Here is a 23455-nt window from a genome sequence, read left to right as displayed (position 1 = left end):
CTCGTCCAAGGCATTGAACTATATCACTCTTTTTGGCAGCAGAGAGATCCTTTTTCTTTCCCATATTGCTTGAAAATGGTGCTCTGCTTAATAATGTGGAACGCCGTCCTTTAGTAGTTTTTCCTTAAATTGGGCTCACCTGCCAATCTAATTATCACAGGTGTCCGAGATTGTTTTCAGTGATCAAAAGAGCCCTGACACACAATGCCATCCATGAGTTAAACTGAAAAACAAAAAATTTCATCTTTGTGACACTTAAATAGAATTTGCATAATAATTTGGAACTTGGTGTAGATTCCTACCAGTTTTGCAGGCCTTCAAGTTTCAATACTTGATATTGCCATTAAAATGAGTATAACAATATTAATTTCTGACTTTTTTCTGACCCTTATCTGTATAATTTTTCCTGGTATGTTAACAGGACCCATATTTCTTTTAGGAAAGTTTTACCCGAAAATGTATGTATGGCCAAAATCTTTTTTGTGTGTGGAATGGTGAAAGTACTTTTCAGTTCTTTGCTTTATGTCTAGCACTGGGGAGATTTCCCTTCACTTCTTGTCCCCGAGGCAGAACAGAATGTCAGAGGAAATCCCAACAAAGTGAGGGGTATTCCCTTCTTAGATAGTTGTCACCAAAACAGATGTCCCCATTAGTTGATTTTCTCTCACCTCTTGTTTTGTTGACAACCATCACATTTTAGATTTGACCAGGTAACAATGGTCATCTAGACAAATAAAGTGGATGGATCTCAACTGCAAGCACACAAGAAACCTGACAAAGGTCATAATACTTTTCTACTCTATAATAAAAAAACTAAAAACAAATGAAGAATTTGAATGCAACATTTGACGCACCTGAAAGAAAGCACTGTCTGCAAACTGTCTCCAGAGAGAATCTGATCGAGGTTTATTCTGGCAGTACTTTTCATACATCTGAAAGTCTTCTCTCTATGTGTAGAAAGATGAAAAGTCAATCTGCCATAACTTGGCATTAGGTTCCCAGTTTTAACCCAGTGAAATTCAGATATTAGGTAATAGCAGTAAGAGTTGTGATATAATCTAAGCATAAGGTTCACATATGTTAATGCATAGTGCCTTGTAGATATACTGCATTTTTAAAAGGCTCCATGACTGAAATGGCATACTGCAGATAAATGCACCCAAAATGTAGTTTTCAAGGCCTCTTACAAAGAACTTTGACATACTTAACACGTTAGTGTATATAGACTGAAACAGGTAGATTTTCTCAGCTTGTACATTTTCCCTATGTTGGAAAATGCAGCTAAATGCAAGACATTAGATTTGGTCATGAGTCACTAGATGTTCTGGCAAATGCCAGCATTAGCAGATGGCTAATCCGGGACAACTACATACCTCATCATGGCCCCGAGAACTACAGGCAGTTCCTGCCCATCACACGGAATCCTAAAACTGCGACAATAAGATTCAGGAAAACTAGTCACCCCTTAGATATATGACCAATGCATTATAATGCCCAGGCAGCTGGCAAGTAACTCATGGCATTACCAAACTGCCCAATCCTAGCAGATCTCTGCAAGAATCTCAAATAGTTACAGTCATATTTATGGTTTGGTTACACAAAGTTACATCCAAATGACATAACTGTAAGAACTGATCGGCTGATGTATTTGCAGATGTATAATGGGTGCAGTTAAATTAGGTGCAGCAGCAATAGAAAACAGCTTATACTGCTCAGCTAAAATAATATTCAGCTTAAAGTGGGACTTCACACTCTCAATCAACATTGACTATTTTGATTCCTTATGCTGCTACGATTAATAAATAGATAGGAATGTAGATCATATTTACTTGCTTTAATTTTTTTTTTGCATTTCTTTAGTTACTTCCTGGTTTCCAGGCCTAGTCAAATGAAATCATACATCCCTTGAGTCTTCAGGAGGGGAGGAGGGACTTTCTCAGCTAAGAACACCCATATGACGTCCTCCCAGAACGCGCTCTCCTGCACGCCCCTGGGACACAGCTGATCACGTGATGTGGTAAAAGGCCAATCACATCGGCCTTTTACCACATGATCAGCCATGTCCAATGATACGCTGATCACAGGGAAATGCAATTGCCGGTTCTCGGCTGCACTTTCCTCACGCTGTCAGATCGTGAGGAAAGTACTGCCAAGAACCAGCAGTTGTTAGAGCAGGGATCGGCACCGATCATCAAGGCACTGATGATCAGTGCCCTGATTGGTACTCAGCAGTGCCACCCACCAGTTCCGCACACTTGTGCCCTGCAGTGCACCCACCTGTGCCCAGCAGTGCAGCCATCTGTACCCAGCAGTGCACCCACCTGTTCTCAGCAGTGCAACCACCTGTGCCACCCAGCAGTGCCACACACCTGTGCCCAGCAGTGCCATCCAGAAGTGCCACCCACCTGTGCCCACCAGTGCCACCCACCTGTGCCCACCAGTGCCACCCACCAGTGCAGCCCAGCAGTGCTGCCAGTCAGTGCCACCAGTCAGTGCCCAGCGGTTGTGCCAGTCAGTGCCCAGCAGTTGTGCTAATCAATGCCTAAATGTGTCGCCAGTCAGTGCCCAGCAGTGATGCCAGTCAGTGCCACCTATCAGTGCTGTCTATCAGTACCCATCATCAGTGCCACCTATCAGTGCCACCTATCCGTGCCATCTCATTAGTGCTGCCTATCAGTGCCACCTATCAGTGCTGTCTATCAGTGCTGCCTCATCAACACACATCAGTGAAGGAGAAAAATTATCTGTTTGCAAAATTTTATAATAGAAACAAAGAAACTTTTTTTTTTTTTTTGCAATTGTTTTGTTTATAGCACAAAAAGTAAAACACCCAGCGACGAGTAAATACCACCAAAAGAAAGCTCTATTTGTGAGAAAAAAATTATAAAAATTTCATATGGGTACAATCTTGCATGACCGTGCAATTGTCAATCAAAATGCGACAGCGCTGAAAGCTGAAAATTGGCCTGGTAAAGAAGGGGGTATAAGTGCCCGGTAGGCAAGTGGTTAAAACGTACAGGGACGAATGTGACGCCAAGCTATATCAAAATGACAGCAAAGGCATCCAGTGCGTCCCTGCGTCCAAATTAGCCAACTACAGAAAAAGTGGCAACCGCCCCAACCTATAACCAACCTTAGCAGTAAGGTGCACATGGAAGGGCAATGCAAATCACAAACAAACAAAGGATTTTCCAGCAACACTTACCAGCCAGCCTGTGAAGCAACACATTTGGCTCTGTCTAACAGTTTGCATTAAACTGGCACACCTGCCCTTAACCTATCCATTTATACATGTGCTCCTACTATGGAGGCTTTGGAAATTTTAGTTAGGTCCAGAGTATACAGAGGACCCTTGATGTGGGACTGTGGCTTACGCATGTATTTGCAAATGTGTGCTAACAAAACCCTTTGTTTTTAACGCAAACAGTTACACAGGGCCAAATTGTTTGTTTGCGATGTGCATTGCCCTTCCATGTGCACCTTACTGCTATGGGCTGTTCATAGGTTGGGACGGTTGCCATTTTTTGTGCTCCCGTCTGTATGCCTGAGCTTAAGGCAGATGGATTCCAGGAAGTAATTGCTTTATGAATCATCTGCCCTTACTCAAGATGGCCACAGCCAGAAATGCTAGGGGTTTATTTCTAATTGATTTCTCAGCAAAGCAAAGAATGGAGTGATGGATGGATGGTCGAAATTGCTTTAAATATAAAAAATTAATTAAATAGCGCTTTTGGATTGTGGTGCTCTGATGCAGTGTAGATCCACTTGTTAGAACATCAGTAAATGGACAGACTATTCATCGGATGGGGAAAAGAAATGAGTAATGCATATCTTATTGATAATGATGAGACCACACGTTCAAAGTTGGATGCTTCTATTTTTTATGCAGCATTTCTCCATTACAACACCATGGATATTTGACACTAATATGCTTGTTATCATTCTGTATTACCCAGTTAGTGCTAGCAGTGTTCAAATCAGTCACATTTCTAGTGAAGATCACCAAGTGCCAGGCCTAACAGATCCAAATTATCATAGTTGAATGATTAGGAAACATGATAAAAGCAGATATGAAAAGGCCAAAATCAATTTGTGGGCACTGCACACATTTTGTAGCACTGAATATATTTCCAAAAATTAGATTTGATGATGAATCCGGAAAAGCCAATTTGCAGAAAATGGATATGTCTTTTTTCTGTGAATGCTGGTTCCTCATCGACTGCAGAAGCCAGCAACATAATTTCCTTATTTTTAGACACTTAAATGGATATATGTTGGCAAAGAGCTGGGTCATGATTTTCATAACTATTTAAACCTGTTAATATTTTAGTTAAGAAGATGCTTTCTAAGACTTCATATGTGCGAAGACTGACAGCAGTAAGTAATTAAAACAGGCACTTAAAGTAATTGTAAAGGCTCCTAGATTTTTTTCAAAGTAACAAGCGGGTTATACTTACCTGCTCTGTGCAATGGTACTGCACAGAGCAATCCTGAACCTCCTCTTTTGGAGTCCCCCACCAGCGCTTCTGTCTCCTCTTCTCTGAGTGCTCCTATAGCAAGCTGTGTGCTATAGAGGAACTTACGCAGGCTCAAACCAAGCCGCACTGTCTGTGTTTATAGACACACATAGTGTAGCTCAACCTTACCCCCCTAATTCCTCCTCATTGAATTTGACTGACAGCAGCAGAAGCCAATGGCTCCCATTGCTTCCTGTCAGTCCCTATGTGAAGAGGCAGAGAGGAGAAAAGATTGCAGTTGGGCACAGCTCTAGATCAATCCAGGACTGAGGAGAGTGTTTAGAGGAGGAGGGGGCACAGCATGTCCTAAATTTTTTTACCTTAATGCAAAAAATGCATTAAGATAAAAAAAAGTTCTACTTTTAGATCCACTTTAATCCTTGCTTGAGAAATTAACTGCAGCATCCCCACTTTCAGCAGTTTTCTTCAAACCCTCACCTGCTCTGTTGCAGTGGGATCGGTTAATCTCAGAAATGTGCTGGTTATCATTTTTATTCTCATGATGAATAAAAATTTACCTGAGTTCTCAGCCGTAAGTCTGTCATTCTCCTAACTCACCAAACCCAGTCATTTTGACCCTTGCCCAACTTCCCTAGCCTGGAATTCTCATTCTCTCTATTACAGCAGTGGTAGTCCTACAGAAGTCTCCATGACATAAGTTAAAAGCTAATATTTATCTATATTTTATTATATAGACCTTATCATGAGTGTGATTCATGGATGGGTCTGGCTACTCAGGTGCAGCAATATCCCACCACAGTCCCCAAAAGATATAAGAAATCATTAGGGTGTAAGCAATTCAATTCATAAGCTTTTTACCAAAACTAAAATAACCAGGCAACATAACACACAAGGTTTTGAGTCCAGAAACTACAATAGTAAAAAGTTTAGTTACCTACCCTTTCTAAAAAACAGAACCCCACTCTTTCTGGTGCTTCAATGCAGCTTTCGAGGCTCAGTAGAAATATTCTGTCCACAATTAAACACAAAACATTACATAGGGTTATTTACAGTATGGGCAAAATAATACTATATTTCTTTCTTGAAATGCTAGACTTTTTAGTATATTTATTATCTCACTTGTTGTGGAACTCATATATTTCTGGCATATTTCCAAACAGAATATTCTTTGTATTCCTCAAAGAAGGTGGCATTAGTCGGATCATTGCTGGATTTTCCATCTCAGATCTATACCCCTAGAAAAGGAAGACATTTAATTAAACTGCTGCTGTCTTAGTGGTTGGTGGTGGCCAGCTGTGCCGCCAGATGGACCCTATTGTTGTTTAGTTGAAGTGCTCCTATGGGATTTCTGTGGTAGTCTGGTTCTGTCCTTCATTCCCCAAGTGATAGGTTGGACCCCCTTGCATGCACTACTAGGTCTTTAACATGTGTTACTCAGGTCAGGGGTTGTTGACCATGTGAGATGTATACAATGTCCAATACGTTATCCCTGAGGAAGAGCAAGTCTCAAAACACGTTGGGATTTTGGCAGGGAATTTTGGCTGCAATTACAGTATAGTCCTTCCTAATGGGGAGGGGGGCTTAACCATTGGTGTTACTATCCATATGGTTAATATGATTGGTCCTAAATTGTATATATTCAAACTTGATGGCCGGCTTTAAATGTATATTTTATTTATGTTATTCTTGGGCCTCATGTACACATGAACTCACCTAGTCGTTAAATTCTCTTGGCAGCAGAAAAATGCTAAACGTGGCAAAAACGCATTGAAACGCAGTGTCGCGTTTAGCGCTTGGATGTTTATTCATTTTATTGGCTAAAGTATTTTCCATTGATATGGATAAATGCCCAAGTGCTAAACGCGGCTAACGATTAGATGCGTTTACACTCGTTTTTGCTGCGTTCAGTGTTTTTTGGCCAAAACATTCCTCTTCTAAGCGGGATTATTCTGCATTTAGAAGAGGAACATTCAACTGCCCCTAAACTCTGCTGCTCCTAAACTCTAGAAAAAGCCTATGTGCATATGGACACATAGGCTTTTACTGAGTTGACTTCAGTGGCTTTGGCAAAAAAACACCAAAAGCTTCTAAACTCACGTTTAGGAGTAGCAGTGTACATGAGGCCTAATAAGGTTTTGTACTATGTTTTTTTATACAATTACATTGTTCATATTATACCCATTAAGGCCCCTTACAACCGCTTGACAATTTGTTGGTCTTCTGTACTGTGCAGTTCTGCTTAGGATCTGGTTACATTCTTTTACCTTTACTTCTACAAAAAAAAAACTATATTTAATCTGACCTAATCACAATTCTATGTCTTTTTAGAGTGCTTTCAGTCTCATTGTAAACATGCTTACAGGAGGTGAGAGAGCAGAATTGACTTTAGCAGTCTGCTGCTGCTCCTTCATTGTCCAGCCGCAGGCTGGGGTGTATCATACACCAGCAATATCTTTTTACTGCACTTGGCATGCAGTACTATACAGAACTACCTGAATGTAGTTAAATCATCTTTGTTAGATAAAATGATTCACGTTGTAGGTAGTCCATGTGTGTATGTAGCTAGTTGCCTAGAGCTTTAAACTTATAAAGGGCGCTTCATTGAGTTATGTGATTTATTTAGGGCTGGTATACTCAGACTTCTGTGTTTTGTGTCTGACATCGGTTTGTGAAGCATATTAACAAGCATATTAACAGATGTGGAACGTAGTGTCTGAGTTTCCAACTTATGGAGCACAGAACACGTCTTTTTTCCTTTTGCTATGCTTTGGTTTGCTTTTATTTTTCCTCATAGATCAGTGCACATGTATCTAAACACATCCCATGCTTATCTCAAACTCATCTCAGGCTGAGCCTAAACATAAGCCATTTTGCATGAATGACTTGCCTATGAGCCCGAAAATCCTTGCATATTATAACAGGGACTCTGAAAATGCCTGTTTATACCAGGAACTCTAGTATCATTGGCGTGTCCAGTCATTAAAATGCTGAATAAGGACCAGCAGTAAACTAATGTAAGAAGATAACTGGTCTGGAGATTTGAATATATTGTATTAAGACAGAGCCCACATAATAAATACTGTACACAGCTAGGGTCAGGTTCTACCCACTGTGCTGTTTTTCTCCAAGTTGGTTGCTAGGACTGCCAGTTTCCTAGCAACAGATGACTTGCTCACCCCAGCAGGACAAAACATATCTGCTCTGCCTCCAGGATCTTACCCTGTTGCTGTAATGATTCTGTGAGCAAGGTAAAGGCAAACCACCCATAGGGAATCAGATGTAAGAAGGGCTCTGATGGGGTTTCTGATGTAAAGAGAACTCCCAAGATAGACTCCTATAAAAGAAGGGCTCTAATAAAGACCCTGATGTAAGAGAGACTCTGATGGGGACCCTGATGTAAATGAGGAATCTGATGGAGGCCCTGATGTAAGGAGGGCATTGATGGCTACCCTGGTGTAAGGAGGGACTTGATGAAAGGGGGACTCTGATGTAAGGGGAGACTCAAAAGATGATGTAAGGGGGGCTTATAAGGCAGACTCTGATGTAAGGGGAGACTTGGCTTTTTTTACTGACTTTCTTTCTTTCTTTTATTTTGAATCATATCAGTCTTATTCCAAAAATTATCCAAGTAAAACATATTTATACATTTGTTATTCATAAAACAAATTTTTTTTCAGCCTGCAAAAATTAGTAACATATACAAAGTGCCCCTTGTACTTAAAATTTTGGAGACCCCTATATTAGGAGCATATATGTTTAAAAAGAAAACTTAAACGTGTACTTAGAAAACATGTAGGCAGCTATTGTTATCAATGTATTGAAAATGCCAGTTCATTGGATGCCTTGCTTTTCCAAAGGTTTCAGTACTTTCTCATTCACTGACTTGAAGGAAGTATGTAGATCTGACTTTTCATTGACATTGTTGCTACATGCTTATTCCTGGTCAGAGACGTGGAAAGTATTGTAAAGGAAGCCTGGCAATCAGAAACAAATTGTACTCAAGTGTCTTACACACCAGTAAAATAGTGTAAAGTTCTTCCACATAGATCCGTTCAGTCTCTATGAGCTCATGGATAACATGCCTGAAACAAAATAGAAAAATACTTTTTAAATAAATGTAAAGTGGGACTCCAGACCAAACCCCTTGTTTTTAGGTTGGAATAGGAAAAGGAAGCCTTGGAACCTCAGATGTCTGCTGCCCCCACTGACACAACAGGAGAGAAAAGAAACCTTTGTGGGGACATCTTCTCAAAAGGGGCACAGTCAGCAATGCACCCCTGAGATAGCCTTCCATAATCAATCCAAAGCAAATTACTGTAAATAATGATTTCTTTGAAGCACCTGTGGTCTTTACTGATATATCTTTTACCCACAGATAGCTTTATTGGTGCATATTTCTTTTTTATATTTGGATGATAAATATATATTTGACAGTAGCAATAAGATCACTATACTTAAGATGAGGTCAGGATCAGACAGGTGTTGAAAGTGCCCTTTTAAGTTTTTTTTTTATTTAATAAATTGTTCTTTTAAAAGGACAATACAAAAATAACACCAGCCACTTTGAGCAAACGTTAAAAGACTATCGCTATCTTACACTACAGCACCTCTTCTCCAATTACCCCTGTATCCACAGATTGTAGCGACTGGATCCATCAACCTATTATAAACCTAACAGCTGTATCTTCTTAGAATGACCAAAGCAAAGATGTAGCTGAAGTTATCTTGTCTATATAAGCACAAATGAAAATGACAGAAAATAATACAAATTATCAGCACAAATAGGAACAATGGTCTTACCCTTTAAGTATGTCTAAACTGTCTTCACTTTCTGATATAAAAAATTGTAAGGAATTTCTTTTTTCTTGATAGTCATGCATCACCTCAATCTGAAATTTAAATAGTTCACATAATTAACTATAAAGTACATGAGCTATAACACAGAGAGTTATTTATTAAAACTGTATGGAGCAAAATCTGCTGCAGCTCTGCATAGAAAAAGCTTAATTGAACAAGCTGATGTTAGAAGTTGATTGGCTATCATGCACAGCTGCACCAGATTAGGAGTGTACCAGTTTTAGTAAATCTCTCCCAGAGTGTGTAAAAGAACAGCAGACTGTGTTGCAAAAAGCAGACATTTGACAACTCTCTTTTGTTTCACTTAGCAAAATATCTGTGAAGATTCTCATTCAGTACATGGTATAGCTAGTAGTAGTTAGTCACATTTCACAGGACTTGTTTTGTAATATTAAAGACATTTCACTGCTCACCAAGCCAGCTTCTAAACATTTAAGCAACTGAAGAAGCTGCTTAGATGATCAGTGAAACGTCTTCAGCATTTTAAAACAGTCGTGCTGAATGTGACTACTATATACAAATGGGCAACATAGTTTTTTCAGACACTTTTCAAGAAGGAGGGTAAGCAATACCACTGAGGTACATATTGGTATTTAGAAGACTTTGTGGTCAGTAGTTAGAAGAGTATGTTATACACTTTCGAAACATAATTTTAGGCTCCTCCCTTGACTCTGGGAGGTTCTCAGGATTCTAAACTTCTTACTAACCAGCTGGATTCAATGGGCCTAATTTACATAACAATCTAAAGCTTGACTATCTTCAATTGTTTTGCCTTTGCCCTCCTGGCAGTTTACTAGATTAACTCCCACAGTTCACTTTACTGTGAGTACAATGGGTTGCTCCAAATTGCTTTTTAGGGTTAGGTCCAGCTAGGCTTTTTGGATGGCTGGGCCACCAGACCCATGCCTTTGAACTGTATCCCTAGGTCTAGTTCTGGGTTGTGTCTCAGAAGCCCCATACTGCCTGTGGTAGTTTTTTTTGCATTTTTCATGCTGATCTGTGCTATTTATAGTCTTCTCCTTGACCAAAGGAAAGAAAAGGGTATGTTATACACTTTCAAAACATTACTTCAAACTCCTCCCTTGACTCTGGGAGGTACTCAGGATTCTAAACTTCTTACTAACCAGCCGGTTAGTATTTCTCAGATTCACTGGGCCTGATTTACATAACAATCTAAAGCCTGACTATCTTCAATTGTTCTGCATTTTTCCTCCTCTCAGTTTACTACATTAACTTCCACAGCTCACCCTACTGTGAGAACAATGGATTGCTCCAAAATGCTTCTGAGGGTTAGGTCCAGCCAGGCTTTTTGGATGACTGGGCCACCAGACCCATGCCTATGCACTGTGTCCCTAGGTCTAGCTCTGGGTTGTGTCTCAGAAGCCCCATATTGCCTGTGGTAGTTTTTGGCAATTTTCATAGTGATCTGTGCTATTTATAGTCTTCTCTTCTACCATGAGATCTAAACATCAAGGAAAGCCTTTTGATATGCAAAAAGCACCAGCCAATGCAGAAGCCTTTCCTTCAGCACAACAGTGGTTTTCTATGCTTAGATTTTGGTAGGGAAATTTTATCTTTTTTAGTGGCAGTAGTTCAGACAACCAATAAATATGGTCCTTTATAGATTATTTAGCTTTAGAGATTAATTTAGGGGTTAGATTAGCCTTAGGGTTTGGGGTTAAGGTTAGCAATTGGGCAAAAGTCTAGTATTTTTACATATTAAATTATACGTCAAAGCCCCACTTCAGGCTGTTGTTAAATCTACCCATGCAATTGGGTTCCCGTTCGCTGCAAGGGTTAAATGTATAATTGGCTAGGGTGGATATAAATAGATAAAAATACTTAGCCTTTACCTTGCTGCAGCAGACTTCCTCCACTCCATGTTATCAGTTCCCAAGTACAATGCAGGACCAGGTCTACACTGCATGGGTAGATTTAACAGCAGCGTGGAATTGTGCTTTGAGGTTTAGGGTTAATTCATAGAATTAAATGTGAGAGATAGATTAAAGATTAAGTAGTTAGTCCAGGTTTTGTAGTAATTTTATATGTTAGGTTTAGTATTAAGTAAAATGTTAAGATTCGGGTTCAGAGTTAATTTTAAGGGTAGTTAAAATGTTAGGATGTAAGTAATGTTTACCATCAGGTTATAACAGGGTAATGTTGTAAAAGTATTAGAATTCACAAACTGTCCTATGCTAAGAACAGTGGTGTCTGGCTTTATTAAGGACCAGGTCTAGGCAAATCCAATAGTGAAACCTACAGCAAAAGTTTATCTCCAAGCTTGCTATTCCCCTAGAAAAGTACAACTGTTGTGCATATTCAGACCTCATTCATTATTTGCACCACTTATTTCTAGTTGGCTGCTGTGAGCTCCACTTTCTCACCAGTTTTCATAAATAAGCTAAAGTGTTTTTCATATGTTTTCTTAAATACCACTAACACTGTTTGTGTTGCACTTTTACACTACTCTTGGCTCCTCACAAAAGGTTTAGGAAACACAAATGATTTTAACCAGAGTGAGTCCTATTGAAAGGTGTGTAAGCAATTAAGTCACTTTTAATGTCCACAGTACCACTTTAATAAATGTAAGTAGTAACAATACGTATAACTTATTTTCGTAATTGAAGCTCCTTAATATTACTGGACAAAATATATAAAATGAACCAATGTTAATTGGGAATGTGACTTTATGATCCATTTCAGGTTTCAGTTTGTTGTAGGATATGCTGATTTAATTGTAAATAATCATAGGTAAATATGGAAAATTATTACAAACTTATTTGTCTCACAAAAACAAAAATCTTCTATTTTTTACTGTTACAAAAACACCTATATGTCTGGTAACATCTATAAGTTAAAATGCTCTTTGGATGATACAAGGGAAAACTGCTGCAATGCAGCAACTACTAGAGACCAATCACCTGCTTTAACTCCAGAGTGTCCACACGCTCTACACTCACTAGCCTACTGAGTCTTAGCTGAAAAACCGACGTGCTGAATTTCAGAGATAGACCATATTTTGAAGATAAGCCTCACAGTTTTTTGTAATTTTTAATGTATTTTAAGGTTGTATTCAGTGTTGATTACCTTTTTCCTATTACTGTTATGTATAAGGATAAATTCTATACTGTTATTTCAGATTTGTGTAGTTACTGGAAACTATAGTTATATGCTGTCTTCTAAAATCTCTCAGGACCTGCAGTGGCAAAATGTCCCAAACAAAATTCCTTAGAGTGGTCATTACAAAGCCACATTATGGCATCACTTGGCAATGATGGATCCTCCATCTATGATTGTAGTATAACATAATAATTTAAAGGAGAATGTAGGAGAATTACATCTTGTTTCTGGCTTCAAGGATGCAGGGAAGACAAACTACGGTACTATGAGATAATCTAAAGCTGGCCATACATGGTACGAAATTTGGCCGGTTCAGCAGAGAACGGCCGAGATTCAATCCATGTATGGGCATGCTGATTGTACCCAGGTAAATTCATCAATCGAATTGGGTACAATCAGCCCATCATATTTTTTTACATACCATTACTTCTAGCAGCTATAGCTGCTAGAAGTATTCATTGTGTTCTGAAGGCTGGGAAGGCTCCCTGTGTCCCCCTCCCCTCTGGCAGAACACAATAGCGCTGTGGGAGACATTCCCTCATCAACACTGAATATGTTGTTGGTGGAATTGCTTTCTTTCCACTTGTAATGGAAGGTAAGGAAAATAAAATCATCCATTGGCTGCCTAACCAATAGTCTCTGAATGAACGACTTCAACCAACACTTGCCTAGATTTAAAGTATAACTAAAGCCAAAATTTTTTGGGGTATTTTTTATATATTTTTTTTAGCTGTCTGCAACTCAGCTGAGGAGATCACTCTTTACTTTTTCTTCTGTAGAAAAAAAAACAGAACTTCTAAGAAATCTATCCACGGTGAGAATGTCCCCTCTTAGATAGTTGTCACCACAACAGGTTTTCCAATTGGAGGACTTCCCCTTAAATCCTATTCTAGTGATGACTTAAATTTTGGTTTCACTATCAATTTCATTTGCAGTGATAATGGTCACTGGGGAAAATAGAGAGGGCAAATTCTCACAGTGGGGACACAGACAGCAATAAAAATTGCTGAGTAAAACTGTGAAGTTGATTTACTAAACTGGAGAGTACAAAATCTGTTGCAGCTGTGTATGATAGCTGATCAGCTACTAACTTCAGCGAGTTTAATTAAGCTTTGACAATAAAACCTGGAAGCTGATTGGTTTCTATGCAGAATTACACCAGATTTTGCACTTTCCAGTTTTAGTAACTCAACCCCTATGTGTTTACTGAAGTGTTTTTAAAACAGGTGTATACATGGTGCTCCAAAGCCAGCCAAAAGAACATGGGGGATGCTCTGCCAAACCATCAGATTACATCATTTTAAGGGTACCACATTTTCCACACATGACAAATGTAACACATATGAGAAAGCTAAATTGCAAATAAATTTTCACATAATAGTGGCAGATCTCCCTAGGTTGCTATATTCTTAATTTCTTTTAGCACCTACAGAAGATCATCAATCTCTGCTTATGGATGTTATGATGGCTATTTAGGTAAAAAATGGCAGTATTAAGAAATAAAGGTATGATCAGTTATTCCCAGTACACAAAATCTTACAAACACTTTGATGTACAGTTTTAATAAGAACAAACAAGTATGCTTTGAAGAGAAGTACTTTGGTATTTATAGATAGCTGTACTTGGAGAGGCACAAGGGAAAATTTCAGACTTAGGAGAACACTAGAATGAATGTGCAACTTAATCCAGCAGGCACCTCTGAAGCAGATTATGTTTAATTTGATTTTGATTATTAGCTGGACTAAATATGCAAACTAGTAGATAATATGATTACTTATTTAGCAAGGATTAGTTGGCACAGGTTTGTTCAGCTGGACCAGATTATTATCTTTGTTATTAGACTGATCAACAAAAGTATAAAAGTAGTGGGGGGTCATGTTCTCCAGAACCTTTACTACTAAACTGCAGTTACATACTGTATATGTATGGTTGACTACTGGTATCCCTCATTTCCTCATCTCTCAGCTATACTAGATAGTAAATGGTACTTCCATCTAGTGATGAGCAGTGTAGTGATCCTCCATAATACCACAGAGTGCCTGACACTCACTACACCTCTCATTTGCAGTGAGGCTGTGCTCAGCCTTTGGTGCAGATAGAATGGCAGCAATATAGCTACCCACTTGCATGCTCTAGTCCAGGGGTGGCTAACCTGTGGCTCTCCAGCTGTTGTGGAACTACATTTTCCATGAGGCATTGCAAAGATGGAAAGTTACTGACTTGCAGAGGCATGATGGAACTTGTAGTCCTGCAGCAGCTGGAGAGCTGCAGGTTGGCCACCCCTGCTCTAGTCAATAGAGGGCTGTAGGAGGTAGCCTGGGCCCTGATACAATTGCCACACTTAAGATGGTGGAAGTTGTACTCATCTAAAAGCATCAATATGCACAGGATAGTTACTGACCAGGGGCGGACTGACCATTTGGAAACTCGGGCACTGCCCGAGGGCCCGGGGTCAGTAGGGGGCCCCATAAGATGCCCTGGTACCTTTTTCATAGGCTTTTTTGAGTTTGGGCAAGGACACAGGGGCCCCATGATCCCCTATTGCCCGGGGGCCCCATGAGTTGTCAGTCCGCCCCTGTTACTGACTAGGCAGTAACTTAGGCTGTTTAAACGTTTTCAACTCCGCCAAGGAAAAGACTATTAGTTGGATCAGCACGCTTTGGTTAATACTCACGTTTTGAAACAAAATCAGAAATTTCCCTACCACAAAAAAAATCACTTGCTGGTAAAATTTGGTTATAGCAGATTATGGTCTTTTACCCAGTCTATTAAATAAACTGCAAGCATGTCTGTCAGTATGGTTAATTAAATATCCATTTTCTGTGGTGCAAATGGAAGACAAGCATGCTTTCATGACAATTGTTACCTTACGAGAAGTTTGCATTTTCCGTGTGGTCCGTTTCCCTGGCAACGTTATGTCAAATGAGAACTTGAGACTTGAATTGAAATCCATACCTTTATTTCAAGATCAAAAAACAATATGACAATATAACTTTTGCATAGAAGCTAAAGTAACACAGCCATAAATAGCATAGAGCAATCAGCGTAAATACCATGGAAGTGGTAGAATAACTTCTTCCTGTTCTGACAAAAAAGTGAAAACTATGTTGATAAGATTAATGACCTTGGACTGTAGTAAGTCCCCTTTATGTCACCAAGCATATGTTTTACGAAAGATGTTACATTCCACCAATATGTCCACAATATTTTTTGGACCAGGAAACATTAGGAAAACAAGTTAAACAAATGTACTTTAGGTGCCTTTCTATATATGTAAAATAGACAATAGTGTTTCTGAATATATGGTTATCGATGTGGCATAAACAAATTTATATGGCTCTTCCCACTATTCCAAAACTGACTTCCATCCTTTCTTTGTCAACAGCTATTATGTAGCCAAACATATAATGCAGATGCAAGCAACTATTTTAATTTTGCCTACTTAAGACTGCATTATGTTATTTGCTTGGAGTATTCCTTTAATAAAGTTTACTATGATAACGGGTCCAAGATGACAGTAGATGATTAGCATTTAGGCTCTTATTTTAGTCCTGACAAAGTCACAACAGTTGCATGTTAATTGGCACAAAACATTAAACAGATACAATTCTGACAATTTATATACAGACATATTACATAAACCAATTACCATGCTTTGGGGAGAACAGGGGAGACTTTGATCTGGGGGGATTCTCAGGTCGAGGAGCCACTAACTGCACTGGACGTACTTGCTTGTCAGCCAACTTCTTTAGGCTGGCCTGCCGGTTTTCAAACAAATCTCGCATGTTTTCCATCTTCATGTGAACAGCCTCAATCTGAGCCTATTGAGTCAAAATCAAATGAATCTTTATAAAGCAACTATAATAAGAGTAATACGTGCAATTCTCTGTCTAATATGAATTGTGGAATTACTGTCTTGCTCTAATAATAGCTATGCATACCTTTATGTATAGTAAAGACTATGTCAAGTGAGCAAAAGGGACTGAGGATAAAGTGGTATCATCCCTCTTAGTGGTTTCTGCTAAACTACTCGAATCACTGCTACTCTCACATCTCTATGTCACAATGGCTAAATATTCTGTAAAAAAAAAAAGAACTAGGAGGGCCAAAAAGCATCTCTGAGATAACATAGGCCACAGGGCAGCTCTGAATTTCTGATAAGATCAACAGGCTGTGTTTGAACTATTCAAACTGCATTGTACATGTAATTTGATTTTAGTTGTACATTTAATGGAACAAAAGTTAATAAATAAGAGAAGTTCATTGTTAGGGATTACATACTGTATACTTTAATGCATGGGCTTTTTGATATTTTATAAAAGGTGACTGTACCGAGAGACACAGGGCTGTCACTGATAACCTATCCTTCTAGAAATGCCAGTTAACTGATTGTCAATGTTGATCAAATGGCATTTGTTCTTTCTCAGGCATTAACCAAGCATGTAGATTAGGAGTTCTGAATTAATCTATTTAATTTTTGTTCCAGCTCAGTGGGTCAACAAATATATATGCGAGAGACAATCAAGTCACAAGCATTTTTCGGAAGTAGGTCAGCAAGCAGCTCTTGTCATTCTCACAGTACAGGTTTACTTTAAGGACCCATTTAAATGTCTTTTTGTTAAACAAATGTTACCCTTGTGAAAAAATTTAGTAATGTTACAACCTGGAATTAAAGTAGATTGAATTGGAATTGTATGTCACAATACAGTAGTCCACCATACTGAACAGGAAAATGAATCAGCAATATTTTGCAAGCTTTAAAAAAAAAACTTTTAAAATAAAAACTAAAAATTCAATACTGCTCGAATATTAATCTGCTAAATAAGAAAATAATTTGCATAGTAAGATGAAATGAGTGCAATGAAATTGATCCTGCCATTAAATCTATGTGATAAAAAAACATTCATGGAATAACTGGGCACTTTATAGATTTTGATCTTGGTCTTAGTGCGCAATTAGAATAAAGCCTTTGCAAAAAAAAACTCTTTGAAGTTTTTAACCGCCTCCCACCTGCCATATAAGGAAAAGCTCTCTTGTTCTGGGAGGACATCATATGACGTCTTCTCACTCTAGCTGTGCATGCTTGCCCCAGGAGCGCATGGTGCGGCGATCAGTGGTGCGCTGTGTCCCTGGGACACAGCGGATCACCGATCACAGTAAAGAGCCGATGACGTAGGCTCTATCATGTGATCAGCTGTGTCCAATCACAGCTGATCACATTTAAACAGGAAATGCCAGTTATCGGCAGTCCTCTCCTCACGCTGACAGCGCATGAGGAGAGGAGATCCGGTAAGTGGCATTCCTCAGAGGGGACATCCACACTGATCATCAGGGCACTGATCAACAGTGCCCTGATGATCAGTGTAGCCCCATCAGTGCCACCTATCAGTGCCCCTAATTGCCACCTGTCAGTGCCCATCACTGCCACATACCAGAGTCCATCAATCTCACATATCAGTGCACATCAATGCCACATATCAGTGCCTTTCAGTGCTGCTTATCAGTGCCAGTCAGTGTTGCCTATCAGTGTCAGTCAGTGCTGCCTATCAGTGCCAGTCAGTGCCACCTAACAGTTCCAATTATTGCCACTTATCAGTGTCCATAAGTGCCCCTATCAGTGCCATATATAAGTGCTACCTTTCAGTGCCCACCAGTGATGCCTGCCAATGCCCACCAGTGATGCCTGTCAATGCCCATCAGTGCCTCCTTATCAGTGCAGTCTATCAGTGCCCATCAGTGCTGCCTATCAGTGCCCATTACTGCAGCCTCATTAGTGCACATCAGTGAAGGAGAAAAATAACTTATTTACAAAATGTTATAACAGAAACTAAGAAAAAACTTTTTTTTTCAACATTTTCAGTCTTATTTAGTTTGTTTAGCAAAAGAATAAAAAAAACCCAGTGGTGATTAAATACCACCAAAAGAAAGCTATATCTGTCTCAAAAAATGATAAAAATGTTGTTTGGGTACAGTGTTTCATGACCGCGTAATTGTCAGTCAAAATGTGACAGCACTGAAAGCTGAAAATCACCCTTGGGCAGAAAGGGGATAAAAGTGCACAGTAGGCAAGTGGTTAAACAACCACATGGAAGAGAAAATAAACATGCAGTAAAAATGTTCTGGTCTGATAAGACAAAAACAGAACTTAATTGTACAAACCATGAGTGAACAATGATGGTGATAGCATTATATTGTGTAAATACTTTTCATTGACAGGGACTGGTGAAGATGGATGGGTCAAAACACAGAGCAGTTCTACAGGATAACCAGTTTAAGTCTGCAAAGGACTTAGGAGAAAAGGGAGAGATATTCTATTATCTGAAGCATACAGCCAAAGCTATACCAGAGTGGCTTACGACCATAAAATCAATGGTCCAGTCAAACCCTCAATCTTAGGAAGCATTCACACTTGCGGTACAGAAAATTACAGAAAATTACCTTTAGCTGTAATATTAACATAACAAAAAACACACCTAAATCTTCACCACTACGTCTTGAAAACAGCTGTACTTGTGAGTTTGTTTTAACGCTGAAATCATCATATTTTCAGTTTTGGAAAATGACAAAAATGTCCATTCCTCTATAAAAAAATTCCAGAAGGTATATAAAAAACTTCCCAAAATAACAGCCCTCCATATGGAAGGGCACACGATAGACAAGAATTTCAAGATATACCCAGTAATTAAGTACTCATAAGTATACGTGTTTTTGCCAGATGTTGTAAATAATGTTGAATTCAGGATTCTGAAAAATAGGTCACAAATCAAGCAGGATCTCAAGAGTCTTCATTAAAAAATGTACAGCTGCAATTTCTGCCTTTCTTGTAGAGTGCTGCCATAAAAGGCTTTTCAACTAATAAACAGTGTTTAATTCTGATGTATTCATTCATTTTTCCACTGCCACTGTTAGCACCATTGTGCTGTACTGCTTCCATGGCACGCAGAATAGTTTCTCTCCAATGACTTCAATCTGCCAACTAGCATACATAGCAGGCTACTTTGAGACTTATAAAACAGTAATGGAAGGTTTTATTTAAGTATATAGTACATCTAGGCAAAATTAAAAAGAAATAAACATATGCAGTACATCTCTTCACGTGCATATACTTTCCACATATTTTATCCCTTTAAATGTGCTGCAAGTACAGAAAAAACTATCCTATTATCCTGCTGGGAATCCAATATGCTCCTAACTACTTGGTGCAAGCTGACATCATTGCTAATGCAAAAAAATCCCAAGCAGTGTTTTGTCAGTCCTAAGATTCCCTCTGCTGGACTTTGGAACTTTACCTATCCTTGTAGGAACAAGGTAAAATAAAATATAATGCTGAGCATGATCCAGCAGGAAAATGGAGATTTGTGGGTAAATTTGAATCATGCCTATATATATCCTTTACACGTTTGTCATATGCAGTCCAGGAAATATCCAATCTGAAAATGGAAGAATACTTTGTAATGTTTACAATGTTTGCATATTAGTAAATACAGCAGTAAATAACTGTGTAGTAGGTGGTGCCAGCATAAATATGCCCTATCAAGCTCCAGTACAGTTAATGGATTGTACTGTCTGCTACACCAATGAATAAGCCACTTGTCTTGGTCAGAAACGTCTGCATGTAGCTCCTGTATGAAGGGAAGCACCCTATGGCCATGAAAAGCAACAATGTACTTAGGTCCAGAGATTGTCAATGGCTTCTCAATATTCAATTATTATATATTAATGTAATCCTAGATTGTAAGCTCCAAGGAGCAGGGCCCTCCTATCCCTCTTGTATTGAACTGTATTGTTGCTGTATTGTCTCCCTTTATACAGTAAAGCGCTGAGCAAACTATTGGCGCTATATAAATCCTGTATAATAATAATAAACCCTCAATCTGTCTCATTGAGGTGAAGCATAGAGTAATGCAATTTATGATCCACAACAAAATAGAGGCCAGGCTGCTGGACCGGATTTCGGAACACCTGAAAATCTGGTAACTGTGGGTGCACAACTACTTGCCGGAGGACTTTGATCTGTTCTTACTGGAACCTTGGTCAAGACCCATGCACATACCAAGAGGCTCTCTTCACCAACAACTGGCTTGCTGCAGCTACCATTGGACCTCCTGATTCCCCTCTTTCTTTCTTTGCTTTTCTATCCTACAGAATGTCCTTTAGAACTGCCTAAGTTCAATAGATTGTCTTGCACTCCTAATACTCTTAAGTGTGATTATTCCCGCAAGTTGGGGTTGTCTACACGTATTGCGTGTGTTTGTATTCCGATGTTCAGCTCTACCTTACACAGCATTTTAATGCTATTTTTGTCCATGAACCCCTTTTTTGCAATCTTTATTGTTGCACTTTTGTATGGCACTACCACTTGAATGGCAAACTTTACTGCTGAGTTGTTTAAATTCAATAAAAAAAACTGAAAAGGTAATAATGTTATCACTGCTAAACAACCTAAGTCCAACCAAATCTTCAAAACAAATGTACTGTATATTATTTTGAATTGTAGTAAAAGGGTTAACTAACAAACCATCTACTATTTTGGGAATAAGGCCTAGTTCCTGGTTAAGTGTACCGCCAACCCCATTATATTGGCTTTGGTTTCTGTATTTCCAAGATTCAATTTGAAATATAGAAAGTTAAGGGAGTGGAATGGGATACTTTGTCAAAAACCGCATTGTTGGTAAGGATTTCTCTCCATTTTAGGCCCTGAGAACAATAAGAAACTGGTGATCGAATCAATCCAGCCCTGCCTACTCTGAACCGAAGCCTCACCCTTGAGTGGATGGATTTAGCCTTTAATGTGTAATTGCAATATAATGTATATACTGTAAGTATAGAATAAAAGTAAAGCGAGCGCTCAAAAATCAGCTGCTGAAACACTCCAAGGAATCACTGGACCTCATAACAAGAATATTAGATATATAGTGCAGCGCTGTAATGTAATTAAATAAATAAAAAATATTAAAAGTGAAATAGTTCGTAAAGTCCTTTCACAATAAAATAATCAAACATGTGAAGGCCTCCTCCTAATTAGGTGACTGGAATCAAACTTAAAAAATGCGCACTCACCGACCGCGCATTTTAAATGCACATGTGTGTAATTTTATCCAGATGACCAGTCAGGCATGCAGATCCAGAGAACACATAGATCATCCCTCTTAAACACTGACATCAGCCTTGGGTGTAGTAATATACCTCCAGGTCCAGAGAGCCCTCTTGCCCCAAATGATAGGTAGACAGGGGTTCCCCTCCTGGTTCCAGGTACCCCAGAAATGGTAGATGTAGATCTGAAACCCTCCAGCAAGAGGGTCAAAGAAAAAAGGGAACGCCAATAGTGTAGTAGGTTCAAAACTTTATTGGATCAACAGTAGTTAAGCCAGGGTCACATGTGCATACAAATACCATCGGCCATCAAGCGGATTGGTGTGAAAAATAAGTAAAACATGTACTCAGAGTAGTGGCGTCCACCCTCTGATGAAGTGCCGTAGCACGAAAGGCCTCAGGAGGAGCCAGTAGCAAGTGTGTCTTCCTGACCACTGAGACCACGAGGAGGTCCAGTGGTCTCTGTTTCTTACCTCTGCCGGGTTAGTACATGTTTTACTTATTTTTCACACTTACCAGTCCGCTTGATGGCCGATGGTATTTGTATGCACATGTGACCCTGGCTTAACTACTGTTGATCCAATAAAGTTTTGAACCTACTACACTATTGGCGTTCCCTTTTTTCTTTGACCCTCTTGCTGGAGGGTTTTCAGATCTACATCTACCATTTCTGGGGTACCTGGAACCAGGAGGGGAACCCCTGTCTACCTATCATTTGGGGCAAGAGGGCTCTCTGGACCTGGAGGTATATTACTACACCCAAGGCTGATGTCAGTGTTTAAGAGGGATGATCTATGTGTTCTCTGGATCTGCATGCCTGGCTGGTCATCTGGATAAAATTACACACATGCGCATTTAAAATGCGCGGTCGGTGAGTGCGCATTTTTTACGTTTGATTCCAGTCACCTAATGAGGAGGAGGCCTTCACATGTTTGATTATTTTATTGTGAAAGGACTTTACTATTTCACTTTTAATATTTTTTATTTATTTAATTACATTACACCACTGCACTATATATCTAATATATACTGTAAGTGCACAGTATGGGAATAGGGATACATATCATTTCTTTTTTTTGAGAGTAGTGCTCCATGATTTTTCATAAATCTTTTATTTGCAAAGCACATTTTCCTGAACAATTCAAAAAATAAACCTTGTGCCTAATGAAGAACTTTATATTTAAGAGGTCAACCTAAAACTGACTAAATCACCCACCAGAATATAATATTTCTCTCTATTCTGACAAGGATGTCTCTGCACCAAAATTCCTCTATCTGTCCACATTCTGCAGCCATTATAAATAGTGAAGGGGAAGTATTCTCTCTGCTAGAATTAGACCCCTTTCACACGGCGGGTCCAATCTGGTCTGCCTGTTTTTCAGGTGGGCCTGATCACATGGTCCATTCAGCCCTATGGAAAGTATGAAAAAACATTGCAATTTACCTTTAGTTCATCCGTTAGAATGGCCTCATAGTTATGCTTCAGGCTTTGTGGGTCAAAACCGAGTGTGCAGCTTTCCAGAAACGTATCTACATCTTGTAAAGCTTTCTGTGCACCTTCTCTAGACTGGCACTTGTCCATTTGCTGGTTAGCTAGAAAGTACGCCCCTTGGTCACAGCATTCTAGAGCCTGTCAAACATATTTATACAATTATTTTATAACATTTCAGTCAATAATGACAGTAAGTCTCAGTTTTATATACACAGAATCCATGTACAGCATATAGGATGTGTATGTAGAATAAAAATAAAATGCAAACACTTTCTGCTGATTGGCAGCCAGATTATTTTTAAAGAGCTGTGCTTTGGAAATTTTTTAATTAAAATTCAATTGGTTGGACACAGACACAGGCAGCATTAAAATCACATTCCTTGGAATTCATAAAGACTGGCATGTACAGATTTTG

At 39.1% G+C, this 23455-nt stretch overlaps 1 protein-coding gene across 4 annotated transcripts in view; it reads right to left on the bottom strand.

Annotated features, from left to right (window-relative positions):
• The window catches only part of MCF2 (MCF.2 cell line derived transforming sequence), a 176730-nt gene that overhangs the window by 45089 nt on the left and 108186 nt on the right, over positions 1-23455 (bottom strand). For all 4 annotated transcript variants that reach the window (XR_016313873.1, XM_089684969.1, XM_089684970.1 and 1 more), the window contains 8 exons: positions 22993-23178; positions 16105-16276; positions 15322-15410; positions 9279-9367; positions 8494-8560; positions 5598-5713; positions 5417-5486; positions 855-947 (listed from right to left, as the gene is read on the bottom strand). Coding sequence is in view for 3 of the 4 variants with exons in the window: in XM_089684969.1 (XP_089541095.1) it covers positions 855-947; positions 5417-5486; positions 5598-5713; positions 8494-8560; positions 9279-9367; positions 15322-15410; positions 16105-16276; positions 22993-23178 (882 nt within the window). In the remaining variant the exon portion in view is untranslated. The remainder of the gene's footprint in view (positions 1-854; positions 948-5416; positions 5487-5597; positions 5714-8493; positions 8561-9278; positions 9368-15321; positions 15411-16104; positions 16277-22992; positions 23179-23455) is intronic.

This window comes from Staurois parvus, unplaced genomic scaffold, assembly GCF_062004578.1.
Source record: "Staurois parvus isolate SC_StPar_1 unplaced genomic scaffold, SC_StPar_1.0 ptg000361l, whole genome shotgun sequence".
NCBI classification, from domain to species: domain Eukaryota; kingdom Metazoa; phylum Chordata; class Amphibia; order Anura; family Ranidae; genus Staurois; species Staurois parvus.
Note: the sequence above shows the minus strand (reverse complement) of the source record. Positions and strands in the feature narration are given on the sequence as shown.